General features: G+C 43.0%; 1 protein-coding gene across 6 annotated transcripts in view; it reads left to right on the top strand.

Moving 5' to 3' along the window:
• Nucleotides 1-18,039, top strand: part of ABR (ABR activator of RhoGEF and GTPase) — a 381,486-nt gene that overhangs the window by 192,207 nt on the left and 171,240 nt on the right. For all 6 annotated transcript variants that reach the window (XM_083172282.1, XM_083172287.1, XM_083172285.1 and 3 more), the window contains one exon: nucleotides 15,375-15,479. In XM_083172282.1, the coding sequence (XP_083028408.1) occupies nucleotides 15,375-15,479 (105 nt within the window). The remainder of the gene's footprint in view (nucleotides 1-15,374; nucleotides 15,480-18,039) is intronic.

The raw sequence follows: 18,039 nt of genomic DNA, 5'->3' as shown, positions 1-18,039 counted from the left end.
CAATGTGTGCTTTAATCAACAAGGCCCCTGATGCTTAGTTTCTCATTTTTTTTAAATTTCAATTGGCATCCCTAATTTACCGTGTGAGGAGAGGTGATACCCCCTAGACTTTTTTGCCAGAGGCTTTTAAATTACAGCCCCCTTTTCTAACTTGGGAAAGTACCTGGGTCTATTGATAAATGCGCTTGCTGAAGCTTACAAGCTTATCACTGGCTGTAAATGTATAGCCCCGGCAGATCAAGTCACTTGCGGTTAACTACCACGATTAATTGAATCTGTCCCATAGGGCAGACATATCATAATTTTCGTTTGTCATAGGGTCTAATTCAGACCTGATCACAGGGCAAATTTGTTCTCAAAATGGACAAAACCATGTGCATAATTGCGGACGACACAAACTGTACAGGGTGATTTAGAACAGATAAAGATGTCTCCCCGCTACAGAGGGATTTAAATAAATTAGATGAGTGGGTGGAAAATTAGGTTCAATGCTAATAAATGTAAGGTTATGCATTTTTTGGTTACATAACCAGTGTGCTACTTACAATCTAAATGGGGTAGAATTGGGTAAATCAAATTTGGAAAAGGACCTAGGAGTCCAAATTGAAAACCTATTGGGGTGCAGTAATTAGTGTCAAGAAGCAAGCCAATAAGGCTAACCAGATACCACCCTGAATAAAAAGAGGCATGGAAGCTAGGGACACAGAAATAATTATGCCACTGTACAAGGCGTTAGACATCATCTAATTTGGAGTACAATTCTGGGTTCTCACTACTAAAAGGACATTAAAGAACTGGAAAAAGTCCAGAGAAGGGCAACCAAGCTAATGAAGACAGATTAGCCGAATTAGGAATGTTTATGGTGGAAAAGAGACGTTTACGGGGAGACATGCTTGACATGCACAAATATATCAGGGGACAATATAACGGTCAGACACCCTTTTAACTTTGAGCTTGGAGGCTAGGACACGTTCGCATGCACTCAGGCTCGAGGAGAGAAGATTTTGTACCCGCCAAAGGAAAGGCTTTTTTACGGTCAGGGCAGTAAAAGTATGGAACTCTCTTCCAGAAGAAGTGGTGTCATTAGACACAATAAATACATTTTAAACTAAGGTTGGGCAAGCATTTACTGGGTAAATCCTCCAGGGGTACACCCGATAAACATAATTAAGCCTAAAGTGGAATCGAAGTAAGAAATTCTAAATGGGATTTAAAATCTAGACGCCCTCTAAGAGGTACTGTAAAAGGTTGAATTTGATGGACGGCAGTCTTTTTAACCTAAACTACTATGCAACGTGTTAGAGTTTTTTTTTCTGTGCAGGGTAAATACTGGGTGCTTTTTGTTTACACTGCAATTTAAATTTAATTTTGAACATACTTCTCCCAAATCTAACTCTCTCTGCACATGGTACATCGGCCCCACCTGCAGTGCAGATGGGTTTTACCCAATTTGAGAACAAATTTGCCCTACGATCAAGTCTGAATTAGGCCCACAGGTCGGTATTCAATCAGAATTAAAAACATCTGGTGCAAAAAGTGGATGCAATTTATTGTAATGTTTTTTTTTTTTTTCAGGCTACTCAATTTGGTCACCTGGGGGAAAATAAAGTTGCATGAAAACACACAGGTTTTATGAAAGGTCTGTGCTTTTGCAATAGCTTCGTTTTTGACTTGTGCTGGATTATTGGCACTAATTGAATAGCCCACACAACACAATTACCTTTTGATCAATGATCGCTGGTAATTGAATACAGGACATTCATCCTACAAGCATGGTTCACCACATGAGAAAGATGGACAGTTCTCTCCTAACATAATCTTCACCTCTGTTTTTATTCTAAAATGTTTTTATTGAAGCATCAGGTGCCAGGTTCACATACAAGTTTTCAAGTAATACAGTATGTAAAAATCAGAGTTTACACAAACATCAAAATGAATTATTATCATTATTAGGATAACGGGTCAACAAAATAGTAGGGAAAAAATGAATACAAAAATCGGATTACATAAAGGTGTGCACACACTGTGCAGTATGGTCGCTGTGCAATTTTGGCTTGATATACTGCTCAGCAATATATTGCTCATTGCATCGTTTTTCATCAGCGACTAGAAATCGCTGGCCGATGGTGTACAGTGCATTGTGCACCAGCTACCAGCAATTGTGACCAGCGACCATTAAGGGCTGGCTGTGGTAGCGCGCTCCTAGACATTTATCTCACACAACACAAAAAACACACTGGCGATATGATCACTCATCGACCATTTAGCCAGCGATAATGGGTTAAATCGCCCCGTGTGTACAGGGCTTAAAGCTTTGTACACACGGAGCAATCTATACCAGAGATGGTCACTGATATTAATCAAACTTTCTGCCGGGGGAAACAGCTGATTACGGGAGCATGCTCCTCTGGCCAGCAACTACCCCAGGGCTGGTCGCACGAGTGAGCTTCAGGTGACCGTTGTCCCGTACACACGTGGATGTGGTCGCTTAGCGACCATATCTCTGGCGATATAGGCTAGAATCGCCCTGTGTGTATGGGGCTTAAGTCAAGTGATTGCCCTGGTCATCCAAAAACCGTCAAGTTTTGAGCAATTGCTGAATCGCACTCACTCCCCCGCAGCCCCCACCCATAACAGATTTTCATTTAAGACCAAATTCCATTGTCCCTAGCTCCAAATGGACTGGAGGGTCATTTGCAGCTAATTGCTCCATTTACCATGATTACCTTCTTTTAGGCTTTCATGTATTTGTGTTTTCAAAGGGGTTTCCCACATAAGAAAAAAGTATCTACTTTGGTTTCTTTACACCCAAAATAATCTTCACCTCTGTAATCTAGGTAAACCTGACAAAGATATATGCACTCTGAGTTTTCACTGGTGAGTTGGAGAATTCAATGCATAGAGACATGAGATTGTGGCTGTATTCGTAGAAGAGAAGCTTTCACAAAATTGAAGCCATACTGGATATTTTACAGCAAAAGAGAAAATGTTAAATTGGTGCTTGCTTAATGATGCTACTGGCAAGAAAGGGTGTATTATACTAAATGTGTCCCAAACAGACCACAGATACAAACAAAGCACAGTATACTGTATATTGAGATCTACCAGATGTTGTGTTAGGCTAACAGTAAATACTGTAATTAGGTAATGACTGCATACAGTTAGTGATAAACTGGCTTAGTGGGCGGGCTAAGCTATTCTGCTCAAGCATAGAAAATTTGGTCATGGTGTTTTTTCCCCCTGCATGTTGGTTGATGGTACTGGATGGAATTGTGAGCACAGTAATAGTCTAGACATACTTGCCTGCACAGTATATTTAGCCATGCGATACCGACGCTGTAGGGGAGCGCATCGGGATTGCCTGCAGCTAAATACTGTGCGATTTGACAAACTTGCTGTGAGATTTTGACTATATAGTCAAAATCAATAGCCAATTTTGGGGCAGATGTATTAAGCCTGGAGAAGAGATAAAGTGGAAAAAGATAATGCACCAGCCAATCAACTCCCAATTGTCATTTTCAAACACCGTTCATTGGCTGGTGCTTTATCTTCTTTCACTTTATCACTTCTCCAGGGTTAATACATCTGCCCCATTGCACCGTGGGTTCACAATTTGAAAGAGAAACTCAAAGCATACAGTATGTCAGCATTCTATGTAACTGGCGTCCAAGTCAGTAGCAAAGTCTTTTTTTTTTTTTTTAAATAGCAATTTGCAATTTATACAGAGTTCAAGGTTCCATTATTTTTGTTATCTATAGTTCGTTGTGTTTTTTTTTGTTTGTTTTTTTTAAATAAATTTTGATTGTTGGATCTCAGTAAAGAAAATGCTTATTGGTCAAACCTATAAATTTATTACTAGAAGAAACGCTGAAACTTTAGAGTGGGCATTGAACCCACCATATGCTCTCCCTGCCCAGCTAAACGCTTCTCTGTACACAGACCAGATATTTGGGATGCTGACAGTGCAAGACCTGCCTTACGTTCACACCACACTGCCAAACTTTGCAGCTTTGTGTAGAAAATAGTGTAACTCTCCATAATGTTCTCAAAAAGCTGCCAAGACTTCAGTTTTTTTCATAAAACAATGGCCGTTCTGTTAGTAGCTCTTCACTTTCCTGTCCGCCTCCAAACTTTCCACTTGTATGTAGGACAGGTAGCTGTAATGAACACTACTCTTTTATTCTCCGGCCCTCACTCAGTCCAAGCCGCTTGTTCCGATTCCGTTTCTGGGATTTTGGTATGCAACTCCCAGCAGTTTCGGCTTCTGTTGAGCCTTTTGTGTGTGACATTGATTTTAATATTTCTGCATTCAATTCAAATTCAACAACTAAATGCTAAAAATAAAGCCTTTTTCTTTCTGGCAGTGCTGCTTGGAATTTTGTTTTGCCTCAAGTGCATTTGAATTAGGGGTGTGGCCAGTAATTATAGATCTCCGTTAACCAATTGTGAAGGATGATTGTGCTCTGCATGTAACGCCCATCTTATTATACTACATCTGGTGAGGGCTACAAAAGTGACATGTTGCCACACAAAGAGCGGGCACTCCCCCGACTATTTAAAGATCTCTTTAGAATGTCCTCATTCATTTACTGTACGCAGACTTGAAGCTGTCGCTAAGAGTCTGATTAGCTTTTCATTTGACTTGAAGTGGAGACTTTGATTTTGGTTGCAATAGATCAGCATCTGGTCAGTTCAGTGATTACATTCATGAAGACCTAGGGGAGGTAGTGTAAGAGTTTGTCTAGTTTATTGAAATATTTTTATTGTTCAGATTAGGGTTAGCCATCATTTCCATCGATCGATAGTGCTAAACTATGCAATGGATGACAATCCATATTTTTACCTTGGTCATCCTTTGTGTTTGACTGGTTGGCCTGTGGGCCAATCAAAATACGGGGACGGGGCTTTGTGAGTGTCGGGGCGGAGTTATGCTCTGGCACTTTGAACTAAACATTGTTTTGCTGTGCTATCGATGGAGTGAAACTATCTTGTTCTCCCCCCATCGATGGCAAAAGTATTTGACATCGGCCATCTGGTTCTCCCCCATTGATGTTTTTGAATCATCGATGGTCAGTGGCCATGCCTAGTCCAGATTGATTTTTACTGTCAAACATTTTGAGCTGAGATGACGTGATGTAATGTCTTAGGTCATGTAAAAGACCTGAACCTCCTCTAGTGTCATGGATTATGCTGCGGTTCTCATGTCCCCATGCACATTACTTTTGAACACAAATAATGTATACAGTCAATGATGCACCAGATTTATAACCTGCTAAAAGGAGTTAAAAAGAAATATAAAATTCCCTGTTAGTGTCAATGTTTTAGTGCTCCAGTAGCTGCTTTCTATACCTGCTAGGTAACCTTGATAAATAAGGAGACTTAAGCATAATGAAAGTGAGGGCCGCTACACAGATCAAACTCATGCATTTGTCAATCATAGTTCTAGTAGGCTTGTCTACAAGAAGAGTTTGTTGAGGAGCATTTGGTAGGTGCTTCAGTGACCAAGATAACTGTACTTGCTAATGGTTTAGAAGCGAGAGGTAGCAGTGGCTGGAATATTCCTTAATTGTGTTTTCCGTGCATTAGTTGCATAGTGTGCAAGGGATATCCGGTTAGCAACCGTGCAGGCAACTAGTGTGATAACAGTGGTTGGATGATAACGCCTCAGAGCCAGGATGTCATTGTCAGATGGCAGCAGATATATCTTTCCACTCCTAACGTCTGGCAATGCACCTTTGCATGTTTAATGGGGCCAAATATATAGGATATGGATAACTATGGGGTATGTCATATGAGATGTTCCTTATCATGCTCTAGACAGACAAGTGTACATATGGCCGTAATCTAGAACAATCCCTGCTACCAGTTTTGTCTGTCCTCAAGCTGAATGTTGTTACTTTATTTTTTACTGACTGTAACCCAGCAGTGCAGTGCCTCACCCTACTGCCACCCCTCCATTCCACTTAATAAAACCTACTTGTCTCTTCCCTGCCAAAGTGCCTCTGCTGCATCTGCCACCCCACGGCTGCACTACATGCCTCAATGCCCAGATTGGACCCAGAACTAATTGGGCATATCACAGGATTTATTTAGCATTATCCTCAAAGCCGTTTTAGCGGGCATGTGCTGACATCAACATGCCATGCGTCGACAGGGTGTCATAATGTTTGTTAGCACTGAAAAATATGATCTAAACCCTTGCTGTCCCGTCAGTTCCTCAGCCGGTGTACTTGCACAAGCCTGGGTGCTGTGGGCATAATACTGTAGGAAGCTTTGCCAATGCTCTTTAGCTATTGAGTCATAATCCAGCAACATGTTGAAATTGGCTGACAAAACATGTTACTGCCAGCCCAATCTTCTCTGTCAATTTTCATTTATTGTCCCTGTAAAATAAATCTACCCATTCATCACCTTGCAGCTGGGGAACGACATACATGTAATGTTGTGTAATATGTGCTGGCTCCCGTACAATGGGGCTCTGCAGCGCTGTGTTTCACTGAACCACCATTGCACCCAGGACACGGCACTCAGCTTGTCTCTGCTCTATAAGCTCTCACCTGTGAAACACAATACAGGGCATATACAGGAAGGAGAAGTGTAGCCAAACGCTGCATTCTAAGTGCAGGGTAGCTGTGAAGCTCACAGCGATGCTGATCCCTGTGGTAAGACAGTCAGTACATAGATTACGTCGTTAAACATTACATGTGTATATATCTATAAACTGTTCTCTCCCCAAGCAGCATTAGCCACTGATAATAGCATACAGACCAAAAGGTAAGAGGGTCCTGCTCGCCGATTTCCAATATATAGGGAATAGGAGTTTGTTACGTGATGATAATGGCTACTCATTAGTCCAACCAGGTTACAGTGTTTCATGGTGAGCTGTACCATCCAGTCATACAGCAATGTTAGCCTGGGGTCAGCGGATTATGTGAGTGTAGAAAGAGACTATGTGGACTATAAGGAGGGGCTGGAAATGGGTAGGGTAGCTTATGGAGGTTATGTGGGTGGTTCTGGAATCCTTTGTCCAGCACACAAACATTCCCAGTAATTGTCAGTATACCAGTAGTGATGTCGATGCAATTTATCAATTTTCTATAAATCTCATTATCAATTTGCTGTGGATAAGACATACTGAAAGGAAAAAAAAATATTGTTCTTTTTTTTTTTTAAACCTCTACAAATAAGAAAAAAATGGGAAAAGAGCATCTCTCCCCTATGTCTGTATTGCTGATGCAGCCTAATGGCCCTGTCGCACAGAGAATGCCAGGCTTGAAAACTACGGTTAAAGATCTTCTATCAATTTATTCCAACCACAAGTATATTTAGCTAAGTAGTTGCAGGCCTGTGTCATAGGCGGGTTTGTGGTGGGTATTTCTGGGAATGGGATACATTAGTATGTTCGAGTGCACTGACTGCTGTAGGTCAGTTCAGGAACCGATCCTTCTTGACCGTAGGGTCACATGACTGATGACATCAACCTGCTTGATTAGTGTACTCTGGCCATACAGTTACAACACACATTCATTAGGTTATTACTTTGGCTATGGGGAGAAAAAACGAAGGGAAAAAAATCATTTTCCCATTTGGTGCTAAGCAACTCAGAGAAAAGACTGAAACCGAGGCCTTTATCTGCTCTCACCTGCTCTCCACTAGCGACACATAGACAAACAGTGCTGCTGTTGTTTGAGATCTATAATAAATCAGCCTCCCAGGCTGTACCTCTTCATGCAAAGCATATGAAAATGTTTCTCAGCCTTGTGCTAGGGGCGAATATGGGCCACATGTTCTTCTAACTGAATTGGTAGCTCAGACTATCGCAGCGCCACCTTTATTACATTATATCAATTCATCCACTTTATCCTCATTAGCGACAACATTCTTGAATTATACTGGGGGGGGAGGGGATGCTTCCATCTTTTGTACACACATCCCTGCAGTGTGTGTGCTTTAAATCATTAGGTTTGAATGATGCTTTTGTTTTTAACCCCCACCCCTAAGCAGTCGGATTTATTATTTTAAATGCAGTTAGTGAACATGGCGAGACTAGACTAGGGTGGGGCCTGGTTTCCTACGGCTAGGCATTGCTGCTGCCTCGTGTTCCGTCCAGGACACATCATCGCTTATGTCACACCCTTACCTATATAGCACGGCTAATAATATCCCAGTGCAGTAAGCACGAATGGAAAAACTGACTTGATTCCAATAGACAGCTACTGAATACAGTTTGCATTCATCGGTTTAATGACCTTGCTACAGAATGACCAGATAATTAAAGGGGCTCTGTTAACGGGTATGGGTCATTAGAACGACATGCATTGGGTCAACCGCCGAAGTTCAACGTGGCTTTCATCGACACATGAAATAGGTCGACATGGTGTGGTCGACATGGTGTGGTCGACAAGGTTGGAAGTACGGCACAAGCATTAGGTCGACAATGGCATGGTCAAAGTGTACCGCGTCTGCTCGCATGGCACACTGCGCACACCTTTAATCGAGCACAATATTCTATTTTTCCTCTGCACCTTAGTGGATGGTAGGACATGAAATACCTCCCATCATTTAAAACGTTGCCGCAGCGGGCTGTCTGAAAATTTCCGGGCATACCAATAATATCAAGATGTGCGCCAGTGGTGCCTGCAGCTGTGCACCACTGGCACATCATCTGCCCAGGCACCCCCCACCGACTCTCCCGTCCCCTCCCGTCGCTGCCACCTCTCTGCTCCAGCGATCATACGCCGGAGCTCCCCTGCCGCTGCCCCCACCTCCATTATTTGCAGGGAGAAGGCGGCAGGCTCAGGGATGTTCGATGGGGACTCGGGAGCACTCAGGAAATCAGGTGCCTGAGTCCTCCCGAGCCGCCCTGAACATCCCTGAGCCTGCCACCTGTCTTCACTGCTGTGACTAGGAGCTCCAGGGTACAACCGCCAGAGCATAGGTGAGGGGGGTGCCTACGCTCTGTGGTGGGTTTTGCTGGGGCAGGACAACCTGCCATGGTAGGTTTGCCCTGCCCCAGCAAAACCCACCACTCAAGGGGTTAAAAACGAATGTCAATATTTTGACGGTCAACCTTATGCTTGCATCAACCTTTTTCATGTGTCGACTTTCAGTGGTCGATCCAATGCATGTCAACCTAAAGACCGTATACCCAGTTAACCTACATTGCAAGTTACATACTCTCATTTGTGACTGGCGTGTGGATTAACGTGGCATTAAAGAACTATCCTGGGCAAATGTATTCTTTTGATAAACGACCTCCCCAGCTAGATCGTGCAAGGCCTGATGTACAGTCAGTGTGGAAGGGCAGAACGTTTTCTGCATGCTGTCATGTGTCACTTCTTCCAATTAATCTTGCTCCAGCTCTATAACTGAATCAAAGTAGAGAAGGATTTGCAGCCATTCAGAATAGCAATTAAATGGCATGGCTCATTGCTGCCACAGAAATGTGTTTGGCACTGCGGTGTGTCCTCAGAGCCATACAATTGCCATTTATTCCAGGCTTGTGCCTTGCCAGCCATGTGTATCAGTAAATAGACTATTTGTGTTTAAGGCCATAACTGATTGGATGACTGTCGGAAGTCTGGGATCCGTAGTGGTTTAGTTTGTATGAACAGTGGTGTGATCCGTTTATTCCCACACACATACATGAGCGGCATGCACTGTGTTTGCTTAATATGAATTAACGTAATCTGGATTAGGCATCATTAAAGTGAAAGTGATAGGATGTTTCCCCACAATGCTGTGCAGTATAACTACAGGCTTGGGAAAGAGACATATGGGGCGAAATGTAATAGGGTGCGATTTTTTAGACTAAAAAAAAATCGCACCTTTAAAAATCGCATTTTTTGCCGCGAATTCGCATATGTAATGAGATGCGAATTTGCGGCAAAAAAATGCGATTTGCCGCGATTTCGGGCGATTTTTAGTCATGAAAATGTGCGCATTTTCAGTCATGAAAATGTGCGCATTTTCATAAATGCGATTTTGTGCTAAAAAAAAAAGTTTAAAAAAAAACGGCGTGGGGTCCCCCCTCCTAAGCATAACCAGCCCCGGGCTCATTGATCCGGACCTGGTTCCAAAAATACGGGGGACAAAAAATCTGGGGGTCCCCCGTATTTTGAAACCAGCACCGGGCTCCAACAGCCCGCGGTGTCATGCCACAGCCGGGGGACACTTTTTATACAAGGTCCCCCGGCCAAAACATGAGCACCGTGGCTGGTCAGCCTTGGACGGGGTACCTGGAGGAGTGGGGACCCCCCCAATAAAGGGGTCCCCCCCCCCAGGCTTCACCCGTCCAGGGCTGAAGCCCGGGGCTGTCACCGGCGTCCGTGGCCAGTGGACGCCGGCCTGATAGGGTTAAATCGATCATACGTTACATTGCTTTATACCGGAGAACTACAAGTGCCAGCAGACCTCCCCCGCATGCTGGGACTTGGAGAACCACAAGTCCCAGCATGAGGGGCATTAATGGGCCCGCTGGGACTTGTAGTCCACCTGTAAAAAGAATGTTTATAAAAAACACACACACAGAGAAGTAAAAGTTTATTACACACACACCTCACTTTTACACCAGCGTTACTTACCATTCCTGGATCCAGCGCTGGACTGGCTGCTTCACAGCCGGCTCCCCCCGCACTGACAGGCAGCGGGGAGAACCGGCTTTCTCCGTTGCCTCTAACAGCTTCTGTAGCGCTGTCCCAGTGTTACAGAGGCTGAGAGCGCGATTGGCTGAGCTATGCGTCTCCATGGAGACGCATAGCTCAGCCAATCAGGACTGAGCTATGCGTCTCCATGGAGACGTATCGGCCAATCGCGCTCTCAGACTCTGTAGCACTGGGACAGCTTGTAGTTCTCCGGTATAAAGCAATGTAACGTATGATCGATTTAACCCTATCAGGCCGGCGTCCACTGGCCACGGACGCCGGTGACAGCCCCGGGCTTCAGCCATGGACGGGTGAAGCCTGGGGGTGGACCCCTTTATTGGGGGGGTCCCCACTCCTCCAGGTACCCCGTCCAAGGCTGACCAGCCACGGTGCTCATGTTTTGGCCGGGGGACCTTGTATAAAAAGTGTCCCCCGGCTGTGGCATGACACCGCGGGCTGTTGGAGCCCGGTGCTGGTTTCAAAATACGGGGGACCCCCAGATTTTTTGTCCCCCGTATTTTTGGAACCAGGACCGGTCCAAGAGTCCGGGGCTGGTTTCAGAAATACGGGGGACCCCTATGCTTTTTGTCCCCCCGTATTTTTGGAACCAGGTCCGGCTCAATGAGCCCGGGGCTGATTATGCTTAGGAGGGGGGACCCCACGCCGTTTTTTTTTTAATAAAAACACTTTTACACATTTTTATTAACAGGACCATGCACAGATCTCAATGATCTGTGCATGGTTCTGTCAAAGTCGCCTGTCAGAACCTGGTCTATTTTTTTTGCGATTTTTGGTAACATTTACCAAAAATCGCACCCTATTACATTTGCGAGTTGTATACTTTATAATGGGAAAACATCTGGATGCGATTTGAAATGTGTCTAAAAATCACACTTCTAAAAGTGCGATTTCGCGGTAAAAAGTGCGATTTTTTACCGCGATTTGCAACCTATTAAATGTGCGATTTTCGGAAAATGTGCGATTTCGGCCGTTTTTGACCAAAAATCGCACATGTCTAAAAAATCGCACCCTATTACATTTCGCCCATGGTCTTTTGTTCTCCTTCTGTTTAACATTTTTTTTTAATATTTCTATATATATTCTTTATAGAAAACCTAAACTTGCTGTGGAAATAAGAATTTCTGACCAGATGAGTTTTTGTTAACGAGCAACTTGGAAACCATTGCATTCAAGATGACTGCTCACACTGTGTATGTCCTAAATGTATAGATGTGATTGTGCAGGAAAGCAGTGGTTTGGAAACTAAAGATGCGCTTAATCCTCTTGCCATAGCTATTTCTGGAAGGTTCTTTGTGTATTTTTTTTTTTTTTACAGGGAGAAGGAACAGTGTAATGTTTACAGAACTGTACATAATAATTTAGAGCGCGTCTGTTTCATTAATAAACAAAGTAATGTACTATGTATTGTGCGATTGGTTTTGGATCCTGTATGCAGTCAGTTGTCTGTGTACAGTAAATCTTCCTGTTTGTTTTGCCAATGAGGTAAAATGGCCCAAGCCAGACATAACTGGATGAGCAACTTAGTCCTAACGCTGTAATATCACAAGAGTAGTACTGTAAAATGTTTTGAGCATGGTTGTATCGTTTTCCTTGTTTCTGTCCTACTTTTTGACTGTAGCCTTGCTGTATGTGTTTCTTCATTTAGTACACACTAAAGGCCTGATATCATATACTGTATATGCTGCGCCTTGCATTCAGTAGATTATGCTCCCCTCTGATACCCCTTTCAGACAGAAAAAAAACCCTGGGAATTTCCCTGGTCCAGGAGGGTAGACCCGGGTTGTTTTTCTGTCTGAAAGGGTCAACCCGGGTCTTAAATGCCAGGGCTTCAACCCAGGAATTTACCTGGGTTTTTCCCGGGTCTGTATTCCAAAAACCCGGGTCGCCGGCTGTCTGAAAGGATTGGCTGGGAGGGCATGGCAATGGGGCTGGCCTCTGAGGTCATTAGGGAGCTGAAGAAAGGACAGCATGGCCCACTGGTAGAAGCAAGAGGTGAGAGCTACTGGCAGTGAGATGGAAGGAGGATATCGGCAAACAGATGACTGGGACAGTCAAAGATGCCACAGTGTACTAAAACATTGCAAATATACTGACAGCCATGTGAGGTAACATGTACCTTCCAGTATATAAAAACAATGAAACTTGTTTACAACATTTCCATGCCATGGTTAATGGCATGTGAGCAGCCACCACCCACTTTTGATGACCTCATCTCTGTGTGCCTTTAAAACTGTCCTTTTCTTCTAAAAAAGATTTGCAGGAAAAATCCGGCTTCTGTGTGAAAGGGGTCGACACGGGAAATACCCGGGTTTTTGTTGCTGTGTGAAAGGGGGTCAGCACCTTTCAGCCTAGTTCTACCCGAGTTTTTGTATCCGGGAAATACCTGTGTTTTTGGTTATTTGCTGTCTGAAATGGTATTACTTTGTTTTTTACCTACTGTACATTACGGTCTTCTGTTACAATTTACATCTATTACAATCTTCAGATGATTCCTAATTTCTAGATAATTCCCATGTTTTATTGATTTGTCCTAGGAGTTATTTTTGTGAAATGTTCTGTTTTTTGTTTTAATGATTTTTAAAATGCAAAGTGATATTCCGTTATGACCGTACCTATTGTGGTGGCCCTGGGAAATCTATAATGCTGCTGGGAACTATGTTAGTGATAGCAGAACCCACTGTACTGGATTGGCTGCCTTCCATCTGCGTTCTTGAAAGGGTAAATGACATCTTATCTTGCCTTACCTGCGTAACGATGGTCATGTCTTAGTGTTGAACTTTACAGTTAGAGATTACAGTTTATTCCTGAACATGGTAACTTCAGGTAATAAATAAAGCCAGCACATTGAGTCACTTTTTTTTCTATAAAGCATGTTCCGTTCAAATAGCCTTGGACAGAAACCAACCTGTTGTGTTATCGCTGTGTCCTTGCCGATTCACTGAATTGAAAAATTCATGTTTATTTAATATTTAAAAGGTGTCTTGAATCATTCATAAGTATATATGTAGAAGTTATCCTATAATGATAAAACTTAGAAAATTCTTACATTAACCACTGCCATGCAAACATCTATTTCACACTGACAAACTAAATATGGCTGCTCATTTGCCAAAAGTCACCGGCAATCAGCACCTTACCAGTACAGATAGAAAATGCATAGTTCCCCACCCGTTTGTTGGGAGGTTGTATGTTATCCCTGTGTGTATGTGTTTGCTCAGGATGTCCTGATTTTCTCCCATAAATGTACAGGCTGGTAGGTTAAACTGCCTCTGACGTAAATGGACCCGCATGAATTGTAGAACATTTACACTCATCTGCAAAGAGGACTGCTGTAAACCGTAACCTAGAATTACAACTATGTTCAAAATGGCTACCTCACCCTCTGTAATGTAAAGTGCTTTGAGCACTATTGTAAGAAAGGCATTATGTACATATGTTTATTCCAGCACCCTGCACCTTTCAAAACCTGTGCAGTACCTCTTTACGTCCTGGAGTGTCGCACTTTGCTTTTTTGCGTCTAGCATAGTCTGGTATGTATCTCAGCAATGACATACAGACTAGACTGTGCTAGAAGCACCAAAGCAGAGGGCGACACCACAAACAGAAAAAAGGAATTGCATGGGTTTTGAAAGGTGCATGGTGGTAGAATAACCACTAAAAAGAATGATGCTTTTCTGATCAAACATAGCTGAGGTACCCAGGTTTGCTCGGGTTTGGTTGTGCAATTAGCATTACTTCAACTTTATTCTTCTTTTGGTATAATCTTAACTGCTCACTATGCCAATGGTGGGCTCCCGGATCTGACCAGCTTTTTTTCTTAAACCCTGTGTCCTCTACCCCCTTATTGGGTCATAGGGACCCCGGCGGTGTAGGGATTGCTGGTGTTAGTGTCTGTGAACCTAATTTCGACCCAATCAATCTCTACCCCCTCTATTTTATGCAACTTTGCCACATGTTGCTTCCCGGACCCACTTTGTGTAGTGGCCGGAACCCTTTTTTGGGTCCCCGGCAGGGTCGGGATTGGTGGTCTAAGTGGCTGTGAACCTAATCTGAACCCAATTAATGTCTTGTTTGGATTTGGTGTGGCCTCATCAAATGGAAATGTACTTACTGGGAATTTACCAAGATGAACCTTAAATTTTTATCTAGAGATGGTGGCAACATCTGAAATCCGTAAGTCTCACTTGATCACAAAAAAAAAAAAAAAGATCAAATGGGAATATGTAGGTGGAGATGGATGTTAAATATAGTTATTTGTGCCCTATCCCCTTGTGTACTGTCCTATATAAATTTGGAAGTGACTATAAGACCTTTATAAAATGTGGTTTGTAGCACAAGATTACTGCACACCTCTGAATTACTTAAGTAGCTCGCTAAGCAATTTTTGACAATGGGAAAAAAAAAATTTCAAACGTTTCATTTGGTCCTGTCTTTCACAAATTTGAACTTAATATACAGTGTTATAAATACTAACTGTTGTATGCACCATATACTGTAGGTTTGCCCATGGAAACAGGCTGGATTTACAAATAGTGCCACTAACTCTTCACAAATATTGAAGTCCCATATTTCTGTTATGCTTACAATTATTAATCATATTCATATATTTGTATCTTTTGTTTGAATTTCTTTTGGTTTACAGTAACTTTATGAACTATTTTCTGTTTATTTTTGGTTTAAATCTAAATGCCATATTTCTGTTGTTACCAGGGAGAAAGTGAGTCTGATAAAGGACTGTTAATGAGAAAACTTGTTCTCTCTGGGGTCATGGCAAGTGAGGAAATCTATATAAACCAGCTAGAAGCTCTGCTTTTGGTAAGTATACATTTTAATTAGTTTTTAAGCTATTGTGGTATTGCATTTATTTGACAGGCAGTGCAGTAGTAGTGTGTTGGTAGAGCATTATAGAGCTCACTGCTATGCGGGTTGGTATAGGGGGTGTAGAGTGAATTGATAGTTAAGAAACCTTAAATGTTTATGACTTGAGGACCCCCTCCACTAGGGTTGGGATCGTTTGTACAGAAAGTTGGTCGACAAGCATTAGGTGGACACAGTCGACATGGGTCTAGGACAGGTCGACACAAGCATTAGGTCGACAGTGTCTAGGTCGACAGTCAAAATGTGGACATGTGGTTTTTCACTGTTTTTTGACCCGAATGTCGACACAGACACAGTTTCCAGTGCACCGCATTCCCTTGCATTGCTCGCTATGCTTCGGGCACGGTCCCTCGCTGCGCTCGGCACACTATTTTATTCTCCCACCACGCCCTAGTGGATGGTTGGGCATGAAATACCGCCTGTCGGCACATGTTGGCTCAAAAACGTGTGTAAAACCCCACATCGACCTTTTGACTATTGACCTAATGCTTGTGTCAACCTAATGACCTGTCGACCAATAACCATGTCGACCCAATGCTTGTCAACCAACTTGCTGTAGACCCAATGACTGTATCGCCTCCACGGGTGCGATATGGACACTTTTCATACGATTCTGAGCTTCCACACCGAAGGATCAGATGAAAAGTAACCATATCGCATGAGTCACGATTGTCATGGCTGCTATGAATATTTATTATTTTCAGCAGCCATGACTGGGATCGCATATGATACATTGTATGCAAAAGGACCATATACGGTGTATCGTATTACAATCCTGCCACTCAGGAGCAATGTTCCCTCTAATTTTACGAAGGCTGTGTGCGGCAAAAGATTTTGGCTGTGCAACTTTGGAAAGAAATTTAAAATTTTGTGCGTCACTTATATATAACTGGAAAATGACATTCAGCATTTGTGTTAACTTTACTTCAAAATTATATTAAACATTTAAACATTCAAAACACAGCAAACAATGTATTTAATGGGTGAAACACACAATAATTGAGTCCAGAACTACAAAAAGGGACCACTGCTGCTTTGTGTGCTCTGTTGTAATGTCTGTGCGCACGCTGGTCGAGTTGTGTGCGCGCGCACGTGCGCACAGCTTAGAGGGAACACTGCTCAGGAGCATCCGGTGGAGTGGGCGGGGTATCGCATGCAATACCCTGCACTAGTGGATGTCAGCTTTTAGACTTTAAAAAATAATTTCAAGCATACACTTGTATTAAATCAGATTTAGAACAGATAAAAAAAAAAAAGGACTTAATTATGATTGTGTAATTTCTCAATAGTAGATGCCACTTGCTATAAACTCGGCCTAATCGTGCAAATTCAAGTTATGAATAAATGTAAGATCATTGTCAGAGATCTATAAGCCACAGATTTTAACATAAAAGCCAATTTCAATACTCCTATACTGTAGTCCTGATGTCTGTTTTTGCTTTTTTAGGACAGCACAATATTTTGTAGTTTTATGAATTTAAAGGCCGGTATTCAATAACTGTTTTTGTCCCATCTACTATCGGGATGCAGTTAATATCCCGGCGGTCGGGATCCCGGCATTTAGAATCCCGACCGCCAAAATACCGACATATTCTCCCTCCGAGGGTGTCCACGACACCCCTGGAGGGAGAATAAATTAGTGTGCTGAGCGTAGCGAGGCACCGGGCCCGCTGCGTGGCGAGCGCAGCGAGCCCGCAAGGGGGGGCAATCCACGTCCCCCCCTTGTCGGCATTTCGGCTGTCGGGATTCCGGCGTCGGGATTCTGAACGCCGGGATCCAGACCGCCGGGATTCAGTACTGAATCCCTACTATCAAGTGACAAGAGATTACAGGGGATATTGAATTGATTTTTTTTTTCACGCACATTACATATAAATCCCAACCAAATGCGCGTATGGTGAAAAAGTTGGTGACTTTTCATGCATTTCAGCTCAGTATTCTTGGGAGGGTGTAAAGGGATGGAATGCAAGCTGATTACTGTACTGCGGCCAGCAGGCATTCACGCCTGAACAGAGCAACACCTGAATTCCTCTGTTGGACACCATCTCTATTGTCTGCTGGCAGAAAAACAATTGAATACCACCCGTTATGTCTGGTGTCTGAAATAGATGTAAGCAGGTGATTAAAAAGGAATGCAGGTTTAGAGAATTGTTGCACTATTCCTGGATTTAGTCACTGCTTTAATAGGCATTTTCCATGAATTAGTGCATAGTTAGTAACACATTTGTCAAAATGGTGTAAATCGAATGCACATTACGGTTACAATGGGGACATGTGAATGGTTAAATATTTAAATATTCTCTGCAGGGCTACATAATTATTGTAAATGCTACACAACAGGCTAACCTGTTAGGGGGTGATTCAAGTGTCCTGCTTGGGTGCCCAAACTGTACTTTTGTGGCATGGCCAGGACAGTAGTCAGATTTAGCTGCTGTTCACAACTAAACGTGATGCTTCTGAACATGTCATAAGTCTGGGGTAGCTAACCCTAGTCCTC

Source organism: Crinia signifera, chromosome 2 (genome assembly GCF_055691185.1).
Source record: "Crinia signifera chromosome 2, ASM5569118v1, whole genome shotgun sequence".
NCBI classification, from domain to species: domain Eukaryota; kingdom Metazoa; phylum Chordata; class Amphibia; order Anura; family Myobatrachidae; genus Crinia; species Crinia signifera.
Note: the sequence above shows the minus strand (reverse complement) of the source record. Positions and strands in the feature narration are given on the sequence as shown.